This window comes from Leuciscus leuciscus (assembly GCF_965113295.1).
Source record: "Leuciscus leuciscus genome assembly, chromosome: 3".
Lineage (NCBI taxonomy): Eukaryota > Metazoa > Chordata > Actinopteri > Cypriniformes > Leuciscidae > Leuciscus > Leuciscus leuciscus.
In genome coordinates, this window is record NC_138727.1 from 47,330,514 (window position 1) to 47,344,561 (window position 14,048).

General features: G+C 36.9%; 2 protein-coding genes across 3 annotated transcripts in view; both read left to right on the forward strand.

Annotated features, from left to right (window-relative positions):
• The window catches only part of abca1a (ATP-binding cassette, sub-family A (ABC1), member 1A), a 42,098-nt gene extending 39,664 nt beyond the window's left edge, over positions 1-2,434 (forward strand). For both annotated transcript variants that reach the window (XM_082164269.1, XM_082164270.1), the window contains exon 50: positions 780-2,434. In XM_082164269.1, coding sequence (XP_082020395.1) covers positions 780-920 — 141 coding nt within the window. In that variant the 3' untranslated portion in view covers positions 921-2,434. The remainder of the gene's footprint in view (positions 1-779) is intronic.
• Positions 2,435-4,332: 1,898 nt separating this feature from the next.
• Positions 4,333-14,048, forward strand: part of slc44a1a (solute carrier family 44 member 1a) — a 15,863-nt gene continuing 6,147 nt past the window's right edge. The window contains exons 1-12 of the mRNA XM_082164297.1: positions 4,333-4,848; positions 5,459-5,545; positions 6,385-6,527; positions 6,630-6,766; positions 6,860-6,953; positions 7,838-8,007; positions 9,020-9,109; positions 9,221-9,360; positions 9,443-9,629; positions 11,055-11,223; positions 11,310-11,466; positions 13,930-14,013. Coding sequence (XP_082020423.1) covers positions 4,825-4,848; positions 5,459-5,545; positions 6,385-6,527; positions 6,630-6,766; positions 6,860-6,953; positions 7,838-8,007; positions 9,020-9,109; positions 9,221-9,360; positions 9,443-9,629; positions 11,055-11,223; positions 11,310-11,466; positions 13,930-14,013 — 1,482 coding nt within the window. The 5' untranslated portion in view covers positions 4,333-4,824. The remainder of the gene's footprint in view (positions 4,849-5,458; positions 5,546-6,384; positions 6,528-6,629; positions 6,767-6,859; positions 6,954-7,837; positions 8,008-9,019; positions 9,110-9,220; positions 9,361-9,442; positions 9,630-11,054; positions 11,224-11,309; positions 11,467-13,929; positions 14,014-14,048) is intronic.

The following is a 14,048-nucleotide window of genomic DNA, read 5'->3' on the forward strand; positions in this document are numbered from 1 at the left end:
GACCGCCACAATCCATGATGCATATTGTTGCATTTTTGTATTGTGATATATTGTGACATGATATATTGTTACACCCCTATTGTTTTATGGGATATTCGATGCAATATGGATTTAAAAGTGCACTTTTTGAGCATTTTGCATTACATGAATTGTTGAAATTCACAGAAATATTGCAAAATGTATTATTTGTTGACTATACTACCATGAAAAAAGGTTATTTAAAAGAAATGAAAATTCTGTTACCATTAATTTCTCGCGTTCCAAACCCGTAAGACTTTTGTTCATCTTCAGAAGCCTTACGGGTTTGGAACGACATGAGGGCGAGTAAATGATGATAGAACTTTAATTTTTGGGCAAACTATCCCTTTAATACTTTTAGTCAGCAAGGATGCATTAAATTGATCAGAAGTGACAGTAAAGACATTTATAATGTTACAAAGATCAAAAAATGCTGCTCAGAACTTTATGTTCATCATAGAATCCTGAAAAATCACAGTTTCCCCAAAAATATGAAGTATCATGACTGTTTTCAACATGTTTTTTGATCCTCAAACCATCATATTAGAGTGATTTCTGAAGGATCATGTGACATTGAAGACTGGAGTAATGATGCTTTGATCACAGGAATAAATTACATTTCACAATATGTTCAAATATAATCAATATTATGTGTAAATCAGAGAACAAAAACGTAAGTTCGCAAAAGAACGAAACCCCTCAAAATAAATAAATAAACACCATCTGCTGTAACTTATTATATATTTTTGTGCTCATTTCAGGTATTTGTGAATTTTGCCAAGGACCAAACGGACGAGGACCACTTAAAAGACATTTCCATGAACAAACACGATGCCGTTGTGGACATTTCTCAACTGAACGCCTTCCTCGTAGACCAGAAGACCAAGGAGTCAGTGGTGTGATCCACAAAACACACCTCTGCGGGACTAGTGTGTCATTTGTTTTTGTACTACTTTTTAGGTTTTTTTGTCCTATTTCAGCTGTGTGTGTGTGTGCTCACAAGCGGGCACTGGACCTTAAACACACTACTGAAGCAAATCAATGCAAATCAATGCAAAAAAAAAAAAAAAAGAGAAGAAATTGGAGTGAAAGGCCGATGACGGCGAGGCTGAGCCTGGTGCTTGTTGCTCCGTCACGGTGAACGCGAGGAAAAAAACTTGAAGCTGTTCGTGAATGTTTGATTGACAAGACGTCTGCGGGGTTTCTATCGAAAAATCTCAAATCGGACACTGCCAACGAGATGTCTAATTCAGGGCCGACTTCATCTCCTCATTTAGTACAGGCTTCAAAACTTTGCATTTCAGCAACTCCTCTTGGTCCTCGTACTTTATTTTTTAGATATGCATTTTAAAGCTATACTCAAATGATATTTTGATGCAATGATGTGCAATGTTTCACTATTGTTGTCAAGTGTTTGCAAGTGTGGGGTCTTGAAACAACACTCCGCTAATGGACTAGAAAGGACACCAGAAGCGTCGAGCACACATGTTTTTTTGCGGATGACTTTGGAAGTTTCCTGCATGCTTTACATGGATGCCGTGTTTAGGACGCCATTGTAAGCTCAAGCATGTTCTAGCTTTCGTTATCCTGAAGTATTTCTGTGTGGGTATCAAACGGATGGTCGCTGATCTCGAGGAGGGTTTCGGCTGGACTTCACTGGGAGATTTATTATTGTGTTCAAAACTGAGGCGAGTTCATATCGTGAAACTGTACAGAATCAAATCATGTCTGTGCCAAAACTGGTGAAGTGGTTTTAAACTCTTTCCGATGAACGTATTATCAAGCAACCCAGTTGTCGGTGTTGGATATTATGCTAGTGGCCCTCAACAGGGCGACTAAATGTTACATTTTTTGTTGTTGTTGTCTACACCGTATGATTTAAAACAAGTTTCATTGTACAATAGGGCCTTAAAAAAAAAAAAAATGGCTACATCTTTTCCTAGAAAGACATTCATTGGCCATAGTTAATAACTCAGGATGTGCCTCTTTATTCTGTGTAAATCCTTAGTTTAACTTTAGTTAGTTTGCCACGTTCACGATCTCGACCAATGCTCTCTTGTTGTTCGCCTACAGCGTGAAGTGACCAAAAGCAATGAGGTGCTACCGTTTGAGTCTAATATCCAAATCCATGCGGTGCTCTTTAGACAAACACCCTCAGAAATTAAGCAACAACCCCTGCTGCACATTGGATGACGTGGAGGAAGAAGCAAAAAAAAAAGTTTCGTCTTTGGTCCAAAACTGAAGCACTTTATAACAGTCGATGTTAAACTGGTCGTTATATTCATGAATCACAAATAGGATGTTTTGTGTTTAACAACAGATTAATAGACGATTTCAGATGTCCCACCATGGCCATTATTTTCTGTGTTACAATGTATGTGTTTACATTTTAAATATTAAAAAGCTATTTCAGTCACTTATGTGTCCCTTTTTTACTGTTCTGGAATAAGTCAGAACAGTTTGTTTGCTAGCTTGCCAGCTGAAGAGTCAGATATTGTAATAAAGTAGAAACCTTTAAGATTATTTATTCAGAATAAAAAAGTCCTGTTGCAGTTTTTAAAAATGCTGTTATAATTTCACCTTTTTTTTTTTTTTTTTTTACTAAAAAAACATTGCCCCTGTTACATGAGTTTTCATACGTGTGTGTGTGTGTGTGTGTGTGTGTGTGTGTGTGTGTGTGTGTGTGTGTGTGTGTGTGTCTGTATTCCATGTTCAAGTGCGACAATAGTCCCAAGGTCTTGGACCACTCAAATGAACACTGAATATTTTAAAAAAGAAAAGAAAATGAATATCGGGTCAAAATGACCCGAGGAGAGGGTGGGGGTAATACTATTTTAACAACTGAGAAAAATAATAGCAGGGTTGTGAAACATTATTGTTATTAATAGTTTATAAAAGACAAATAGATTGATTGATGATTAACTGATTGACGAAGAAAAAAAATCATATTTATTTCAGTCTTTTTTTCAGTCAGACTTATTTCATTCATCCACATTACCTCTTTCCAAAATCCCGCCCTTTAAAGTCACGTCAGCCAATCAAATCTTAGTAACGCCAAATACACTATGTGATTGACAGGTAAAGACTGAAATCAGCGTGGGATGCAGACGCGCATGCGTGCGCGTGCGCGTGCGTGTGTACTAGCCCAATTCACACCGTTTGTCCTAACGGGGATGTAGCTCAGTGGTAGAGCGCATGCTTTGCATGTATGAGGCCCCGGGTTCAATCCCCGGCATCTCCACTTTAGCTTATCTGTTTGACGTTTGGTTTGTCTTGTGAAGTTGTTTAGATTCTAACTCCCACCTTGAAGGAAAAACAACAATTTACAGCTTCAGTTATTGCAAATATCACCATAGTCTTCTGATGTGACGCAATCTCTGCGCCTAAAGCACGTACTGGACTTCAACAATGAGACCATAAAATGGTCGTGGACACTAAAAACTTTTCGCACTACTTCGTTCTCTCCGCTAGATGGTGCTAAAGTCACAGTAAACGAGCTAGAGGTTCGATTCAATGTAGTGAATCGATTCTTTTGGACAGTTCGTTTTAATGAATCTCTTGACTCAAATTCTTTCCAGGTAGTACTCAAAAAAGTATTCTTTCTCCGCAGCATTTTAATTTTTCATATTTTTTAAAATGTCTTCTTATCACTATGTTGTCGGATAGCTTATTATAGATCAAGTCAAGTTGTTACTGTTTCCAATATTATTTGTAATGCATTGCATAATGTAAATTATATAAGTAAATTATATAAAATCACATATTAGGCCTAAATAATTACTCCCAATGCCGTTAACAACATAGGCTACTGTCAAATATTGTATTTCTATATGTAAAAAAAATGATAATAAATAAAAATCGAAATTAAACGATCACTTATATACTGAATAAAAAGATATGTTGGGTAAGTTACTCTAAAAAAAATATTAATTAGGCTACTAGCTACTAATTACATCTTCAACGGTGTAAGATTACTGTACTAATTACTGTCTCTAAAAAGTACTGGATTACTTGTTACTATTACTTTCTAAATCCCATGTCAACCTCGAACATTTGAACAATAGGATAGACATACAACTGTAGTCTACTCAATGCAATTATTACAGCAGTGATTAACTGTGATTAAATTACAGAAAAATTAAGAGTAATCCCTTATTTTACTTTTTTAATTGGAAAATTAATTAGCCTACTAGATTACGCTCGGGTTGGTTCAGTCTCGCTATCGAGTGATTCTTTGTGAATCATCAAAAGAATCATTTAAAAAGAATCTGTTCAAAAGAACGATTCGTTCGCGAATCAAACATCGCTAGATCAGTGACATAACTTGCATTTTCAAACGTAAAACAAGTGTGCCTGTCTGTCCTAATATTGATCTAGATTCGATCAAGGACAGCCAGACTCCAGTGTGAAATATCTGATCTCAGTTCAATGTTTTCCAGTGTGACAGAAGAAAAGGAGAAGGAGGAAGAGGACAGGACAGCTCCGCCTTCACCTTTCTTGTCACGGAATTCACAAGGGAGAATTAGGCGACAGGACGTCAGAGATCCTGAAAAACACACATCCTAATCCATTTACTATCAGCGACTTGAGTGTGTTTTATATTCATGCCGCATGCGTGATTGCTCTATTGGACGTGTTTTGTTTCCAAGGGCATTTATTTATATGTATTTATTACCAATGTGCAACTTTTCCACCCCGTTCTCCTGAAACGAGCGCTGCAGGACACGCTGCTCTCGCGCTGGCGACTCCCTGATTTACACGGTTTCACGTGTGTTTCTGTTTGTGGTTCTCATCGACTCAGGAATTATGGGATGCTGCGGTAGCACACAGGTAAGAGATCATCGTGTAAATGCATGCAGATTCACATCTAGGAACTTTTGGGAGTTTGACGACAAAACGCATAGCAAGAAGTTATGAGTGTAAACATAATATGTTACGATCACTTCTATGCAAATATCTTGTAAATGGAGTTTACAATTGAAGGGTTAAAATTGAAGGTCTGTGCACTTTATAGAGACAATTTAGCACCGAAACGCCTTCATCGCATCACAATAATGATAAATCAAAGGTCAGAGTAATTGTTTGTCAACAGTGTAAAGCTCATTTCCGGGTTTGACTGCGAGAACCAGGCAGTCTGTTCAAACATGTCCCATTCATTCACTATTATGCTTTCATCTTGTTTTAGCCATGCTATATTTGCCTAATAATCTACGTCTTGGAGAAAAAAGTATTTTTTTTCTCCCCCCAAGATGAATATTTTTGGATAAAAACAGAAGTTTGTATGTTTGGAACCTTCTTCTGGTCACCAGTGTTGTTATTGTTAAATAAAACTTATAATTTTTATTGCATTATGTTTTGTGACAAAGGAACCATCTGCATGTGTAAACTCTACAATAATTCTAAAATATGACCTAAACCCTCCCCAACTTCCCCTTTACAGAAGACACGCGACTGGAAACCCTTAGAGCAGAGGAAGTGCACAGATGTCCCATGGCTGCTCCTCTTCATCCTCTTCAATATCGGCATGGTAAAAGAACAGACATGATCAATAGGTCTTGAGAAATGAATACAAATAAGCATAATTCACATAATGTAAAAAAATAAATATATACTGCACACAATTACAATTTTCAAATACAAGAAAAATTAATAGTTAAGCATGAAATTATTATAATTAAATGTATCAATTATTGTTGTTGTTTCATGTTATTTTGATAATATAGATAATAGCAGTGTTGGGGAAAGTCTCTCAAGTAAAAGGCCGTTACTCCCTAAAAAATAACTAATGGCATTACTTAGTTACTTTTTATGGAAAGTAATCCATTACAATACTTTTTGCGGAAAGTAATCCATTAAAATAATTTTTTCGGAAAGTAATCCATTACAATACATTTTATGGAAACTTTTGCATTACTTTTTCTCGGCTGGGCTTGTTTGTTTGTTTTTAATATAAATTTTTTTCTATTTTTGGCAAATGTAAAGGCCCCTTTTGCAACAAAAGTGAAATGAATAAGCCTCGGGCTGAAGAAAAAGTAAATTCACATCTGTACAGAGGGCGCAGCTCAAACAAACATTTCAGCTCTAAGACATAAAGTGAGATTAAATACATAAAGTATATTTGTGTAATTTAATATACTTAATAATGCAGGTTTGCATAATATTCTGAGTTTGCTATTCACTGTTTTTATTCATTTTGAGGAATACTGAATCTGTGTTTGTGCAAGTGGGATGAGTAAATACATGTTCACATTTGACCACACCTGAAAATCAGTTCTGGTGGGGCAAATATTGCTCCCTAATAAAAATGTTCATTTGCTACTGGTTGCGTCCCATCATCATCATCATCATCTTGTGTTTCTATGGCAGCTCTGCATCTGTGGCTTCGCTATAGCAACAGGGGCCGCCTCAAGGCTCATATCAGGGTACGACAGCTACGGGAACACCTGCGGTCAGAAGAATGCCAAAATCCCCGACATCGAGCTCAGCGGCCTGGACCACACCTCCAGAAAGTGTGTGAAACCAAGCATTGAGTGAAGCTGAAACAGCAGATCACCTGATTCCATGTGCAGACAATCACTGAATGACCATTTCTTTCCATGGTGTTGTCACAGGTATGTGTTTTTCCTGGACCCCTGCAACATCGACTTTATGAAAAGAAAGATTAAATCTGTGGCTTTGTGCGTCTCAAAGTGTCCAAAGACTGAGCTGAAGTCTTACGAGGATCTCATGAAGTTCTCAAGCGCTAATGGTGAGCTCAGTGCTGTCGAACGTCGTTGAATATCAGGAAATCTAAATGTAATTTTTCAACTAATGTTTTGTTTTTCCATATTATTGTCTCTAGGATCTGATTTATGCACCTATGACTTAAAACCAGACACATATTCATCTCACCCTAATAGAGCTACAAAATGTCCAACACTTCCTGTCCATCCAAGGTAGAAACTTAGTCTAGTTTATAAAACCCAGAAGTTTTGTTCCTTTTAGTCCATGTGTGTTGGATTTGAGCTCATTTTTATGCTAGTCTGCTCTAAAAAATTGGCTAAATTGTTTTAGTAGAAATACACTGCCATTCAAAAGTTTGGTGTCGTCAAGATTTTTTAAATGTTTTTGTAAAGTCTCTTCTGTTCACCAAAGCTGCATTTATTTGATCAAAAACACAGTAAAAATAGTAATATTGTGAAACATTATTATAATTTAAAATAACTTTCTATTAGAATATATGTTAAAATGTAATTTATTCCTGTGATCAAAGCTGAATTTTCAGCATCATTACTCCAGTCTTCAGTGTCACATGATCCTTCAGAAATCACTCTAATATGATGATTTGATGCTCAAGAAACATTTCTGATTATTACCAATGTTGATTCTTTGAACATAAACAGAACATAAAGTTCAAAAGAACAGCATTTATTTGAAATAGAAATCTTTTGTAACATTATAAATGTCTTTACTGTCACTTTTGATCAGTTTAATGCATCATTGCTGAATAAAATTATTTATGTATTTTTAAAAATCTGACTGAACCCAAGTTTGAACAGTAGTGTCAGATTTTCTTTTCATATATTTTTTAAATATACATTTTTCCTATATTTTACTAAAAAGCCACTGACTAAAGATAACAAGTTGCAAATGATGATTAATGGCTAAAATAAAAACTATTGGGAATTTAAAACAATAATAGACCCATCAATATTTGCATCCATACTTATTATGTCAACACAGCAAAGAAAACTTCTCTGTATGTTTTACTGCTTGTATGTACAGAAAACATCAGGTTGATATTTTAAGGAACCTCATTGTTTGTCATTTCTTGGTGCAGTGCATCTTTACCAGTGTTTCACCGCTGTATGCCCGTCGACATTTCCTGCTACGCCAGGTTTGCGGAGGCGTTCATCACTTTCGTCAGCGACAACAGCGTGGTGCACCGGGTCATCGCCGGGGTGATGACCTCCAAAGACATCATCATGGGCCTGTGTCTGCTAGCTCTCGGTGAGCGCATTACATGGGACAGTAACAAAGCCGACTCTCAAACCACTCCTGAAACCAACATGAATACAAATTTTATTTTTGAATACTTCAAATAACTTATTTTCATAAATATAAAAGCTGGTTTGCCTCAGTCATTGTTATGTTAGTATCATTGCGATCAGTAACGGGAGTTACGTAATCAGATATCTTTTTCAAGTAACTAGTAACTTTAAAAATATTTTAAAAAACTTTTTTGTTTGTTATTAAAAAACAAACATGCAAGCCCAGCACAGGTGAGGAAAAGTAATGTAATGGATTACTTTACTTAAAAAGTAAGTAATGCAATTAGTTACTTTTTTAAGGAGTAACGCAATATTGTAATGCATTGCTTTTAAAAGTAACTTTCCTTAACACTGGTTGAGATACTATTATCATTTTTATTGATATTTTGAATTAGTTTTTATTTTAATTTGAGTAATTTTGTTGTATGTTTTTACCGTTTTTATTAGTTTTTATTTTTTATTAAATGTCTGTAGTTTTTATACATTTTTATTTCAGTTTTTGTTATTTTAGTACATTAAAGTTAAACTAAATGAAAAGGAGAAATGTTTCCTTGGCAACTAGCTGAAATAAAATGCATAAATCTTTTATATTTAATTTCAAGCCATGATTTTTTTTTATGGTTTTAGTGATAACACTTTGCAATGACTTCTGATAACATTAGTTAATTTATTAGTTAACATGAAATGTATTAGTTAACATGAACTAACAATAAAAATACTTCTAAAGCATGTATTAATCTTAGAAACTGTTCGTTTTAACATTTACCTATACATTATTAAAAACAAATGTTGTATCTATTATTTAATGGACCTGAGTTAACATGAACTATCAATGAACAGTTGTACAAACATTAACAAATATTAATAAATACTGTTACTCATTGTTAGTTAATGCATTATCTAATGTTAACTAATAAGTGGTCAAAATCTTGAGAATTAAAGCACCATTACGTATTTGCTTTCCTCTGCAGTTCTGTCTCTGATTATGATGGTTGTGATCCGCTACATCTCCATGCTTCTGGTCTGGATTCTTACAGCTGTTGTGGTGGTCGGCTCAATTGGTGAGGCCTTAGTATCACGTTGAAAATAAATGAAACTTCCAGCACTGACTGTCACTAGCTGAAAGTCACAAAGAACCCATGATCTGAGAGACAGCGCTGTATTTGTGGCAGGTGGAACTGGGATCCTGTGGTGGCTGTACGTGGATCAAGGGAAAGCAGTGAAGGACACTCTCCCGGCTCATGAACTGGAGGTGGCCAAAGACAACCAGAAAGCCCTGCTCGTCTACGCCATCGCTGCCACTGTGTTCACGGTATGAACCGGGGCTACATCTGGAATCGCTACTGTATGGACTGTCAAATATTTACCATGCATGTTATAACTGTACGCCTCAGGTGATTCTGCTCCTGCTGATGTTCTTCATGAGGAAGCGTGTGGCGCTCACCATCGCTCTGTTTCATGTGGCCGGTAAAGTCTTCACCCATCTGCCCCTGCTGGCCCTGCAGCCTTTCTGGACCTTCCTGACGCTCATGCTCTTCTGGGTTTACTGGATCACCGTGCTCCTCTTCCTGGGAACCGCAGGTTCGTCAACACAAACAAACCAAGGGCTGGGGTGGGCGGCTTCTCAGGGAGTCGATCGCAGGAGCTTCAGTGTATGTATATTTTTAGATATATTCGACTCGATAGTTACGTTTCTGTTCCAGTGAGGAACATTCAAAATGTTTAAAACGTGTATGTATATATATATATATATATATATATATATATATATATATATATATATATATATATATACATATATACATATACGTATATATATATACGTACAATTATTTTGGGTATTTGTTTGCAGCACATTTCAAAAAAGAAAAATGCTCACACCTAACTCTAACATATTGCTATATATACAGACCCTTTCCAAAAAATTAGAATATCATGGAAAAGTTTATTTATTTCCATAATTCCATTCAAAACGTTACACTTCCATAGATTATAGATTCAGGGCCCACAACTTAAACGATTTCAAGTATTTAGTTGTTTATTTGTACATAATTTGGGCTTCCAGCTCATAAAACCCACGAAAACAGGATTTCAAACAATTCGAATATTACATGAAATCACACAGTAATTACACAGTAATGGTCATTGAACCAGGTTTTGGTTCTTTTGGCAGTGTGGGCAGGTGCAAATCCTGCTGGAAAATGAAGGAAGCATGAAGTGCTCTGAAAATGTCCTGGTAGACGGCTGCGTTGACTCTGGATTTAATAAAGCACAGTGGACCAAAGTCCTCTTTTCTGATGAGAGCAAATTTTGCATCTCATTTGGAAACCAAGGTCCCAGAGTCTGGAGGAAGAATGGAGAGGCACACAATCCAAGATGCTTGAAGTCCAGTGTGAAGTTTCCACAGTCTGTGTTGGTTTTGGGAGCCATGTCATCGGCTGGTGTTGGTCCACTGTGCTGTCCACTCAACGCAGCCGTCTACCAGGACATTTTCAGAGCACTTCATGCTTCCTTCAGCAGACAAGCTTTATGGAGATGCTGACTTCATTTAAAAAAAAAGAAATTTAAGGATAATTGCGCCTTTTTATCTCACAATTCTAACTTTATTTCTCGCAATTGCAAGTTTATATCTCACAATAATGACTTCTTTTCCCAGAATTGTGAGATATAAAGTTTTATTTTTTATTTCATGGCGGAAACTAGCTTCCAGACTAATGCCATTTTTCTTAAGTTTAAATCTGAAATGCTATTAAAACATCTCTGTCTCATTCTCATGCATGTCCACTAGAAAACTTGATCCCTTCATATGATGATTTCTATATTTGCAATGTGATTATTTTTATTTCATAAGAAAAATCCTCATAAATGTGTCATAAATATTCAATATTGCCTAGTCCTAATCCACTGATTTTAGTGTTATTATAAATCAAAGTTTCTCTAGGAACAGCATTTCAGATTTCTGTCCTACAGTATCTTGCAGTTGCATGTTTTTTTTTCCCGCCACAGGAAGTCCAGTGAAGAATAACCAGACGGATCTGGTGGAGTTTCGTATGGACGGGCCGCTGCAGTACATGGTGTGGTACCACGCCGTGGGTCTCATCTGGATCAGCGAGTTCATCCTCGCCTGTCAGCAGATGACCGTAGCTGGTGCTGTGGTCACATACTACTTCACCAGGTCAGAGGTCAAAGTCAGTTAGAAAAAAGACACTTTATTTGTGAAAGGGATATCATTGTGATTTTATTTCCCTTCTTTCGTTGTAGAGATAAGTCTCAGATGCCCTTCACTCCCATAGTGTCGTCTGTCCTGCGCCTGATGCGCTATCATCTGGGCACCGTAGTTAAAGGAGCCTTCATCATCACTCTAGTGGAGATTCCTCGCCTCATCCTTACCTACATCCACAGTCAGCTCAAAGGAAAAGTGAGTCCTGCCACTGTCAGCTGATCCACGTTCATGTCTCACCATAAACAGATCATATTAAAAGTGCACTATGTAACTTTTTTTGTTCAAAATTAACAAAATTGCGTACATAAGTCACTCGCCTGTGCATGTCTCGTCATATCCGTAAATAGAGAAAGTTTCGCCGGCTACTTTGAGGTGTGTGAGAGTGGCAGAGGATTGTTGTTACAACGAGCGAGAAAGGTTAAAGTGGAGCAGCTGAATCTCGAGCTGTGCAATAAGAGAACGCGACAGATCTCGTAATAAAACAAGAATCAACATTGACTTGGCTTTCCCGGAGATGCGAGAACTGAGGGGTTTGAAATGTTGTAAAAGCGACAGTATTTTATTGAACAGATACATTGCCATATGTAGCTCTCTAACAGAGTTCACTGTAAAGAGTTCATTTCAGTATGGTTGTTGTAGCGCTGTGCTTGATTTATTTTTATATTAATGGGTATAGATACAGTAACGTCTTCAGCTAGTCAGCTTGAGATCTTTCCATCTATACTGGTTATATCTCTTAAGTCTAGTGGTGAATGTTTTATGAGCAGTATGATAACCATATTCATCCGCAGTCAGGAAGCACAACCAAAACAATGTTCTTCTGCAAAATACATGCAGTTTTGTTTTTTTAACCGCTAAAGGGACACAAGATACATATTGCACCTTTAAAGGAGACATATCATGCTTTTAAATCGTTCCTTTTTACATATAAATCATACATTTGTGGTCTATATAAAGCGGAACTGCAATGCTTGGGTCTGAATTCCCCATTATTATAGCTCCACAGGCCCCTTTTCTACCCCTTTTCTGATGTGCGTCTGAGAGCAACTCGTTTTGGTGCGGTCTCTTTAAATACAATTGAGACACTTCATACCCCGCCCCCTCTCCAGGTTGCAGAGGCGACACTCGGTTCAACTCCACCCCGTTCGGCCATTTTTGTAGTTTGATAGCAGAGATACGATTATCTAGCGGCACAGAAACTTTTGGACATCCAAGATTTGTGTCAACACAGAAAACATTTCATCATTGGATAGTTTTTTCGTTTTATTAAAGTGTTGTTTTATGTCAGCTTAATGCCCGGAACGCTTTTCAGAAAAGATAAGGCAACTTATTTAGCACAATTCACACAGTAATTCAGGAAGAAAATATCTCAGAATGCTCCACATGAAAGTTTGGTCTTCCGACCTTTTACCACCGTGTCGATTTATTTTGATTAATATGTGCGAGGGAGAGAGAGCAGGACAGCGCTTAGTTTGGAGACGGTGAAGTCTTGTTTACACTTTCGCCTGGCTCCGAAGAGAGAGAGTGTGCGCGCGCGTCCGTCTCTCTCTCTCTGCTCGTTCTTTCAGTTATAAACATGTCCTGTCACAAGCGCAGCAGTTCATCTACATTACTCACCGATCAAATAAGACTTTGGCGGGACAAAAAAATCGCTTTGGCGGGCGCTAAAACAAGTTCAATGCAGGAAAAACCCTGTTGTTGCTGAAGTAATGTTAGTTATCCTTGAAGTGCTTCGCGTTCGCGCACACAAAAATGACTTTATGGGTACATTTCCATTAAAAATAAAACTCAACCAGGCACTTCGAAGAGGTTCTGATGCTGGGAGACGGTGTAATGAAGCGTGTGGGTTACTACATCCAACAACCGAACATTTTGACTTACCCTCTTGTAACTTCTGCATCCTTTAGCTTAGACTACAAAATCACAGCGAGAAATAAAAATGGAGGATTGCTCGAAGTGTTGGGCCGGGAGTAGGTATCCTTATTTGGCAGTTCCGCTGCAAATACTGTGACGTAATAGTTCAAAAAACGTAATAGAGAATAGAAAAATCGGAACAGGTTGAAAAATATGACCAAAACAGAATATAAAGATATCAACGAAGCACCTGAAGAGACTAATTTCAACTTTTCTGTACTTCTAAACACTCCAAATATACAACAAAATGCATTTAAGGGCTAAAAAATTGGATTTAGCATGATATGTCCCTTTAAAACAGTAATATTCTGAAATATTGTTGGAATTTAAAGTAACTGTTTTCTATTTGAATATATGTTAAAGTGTAATTTATTCCTGTGATCAAAGCTGAATTTTCAGCATCATTACTCCAGTCTTCAGTGTCACATGATCCTTCAGAAATCATTCTAATATGATGATTTGATGCTCAAGAAACATTTTCTCATTATTATCAATGTTTAAAACAGTTGTGCTGCTTAATTATTATTTTTTTTCAGGATTTTTTTATGAATATAAAGTTCAAAAGAACAGCATTATTTGAAATAAATAACACAAATGTCCTGACTGTCATGTTTGATCAGTATAATGCATCATTGCTGAGTAAAAGTATTAATTTCTTCAAAAATTAAAATCCAAAAACTGATCCAATAAATAACTGATCCAAAACTTTTGAATGGTAAAATTAAGTATATGTTGTTCCTGCAGGAGAACGCCTGTGCCCGCTGCATGCTGAAGGCGTGTATCTGCTGTCTATGGTGTCTAGAAAAGTGCCTCACTTACCTGAACATGGTGAGTCATGCGTGTGCATATTGTGCAGAAAGCTC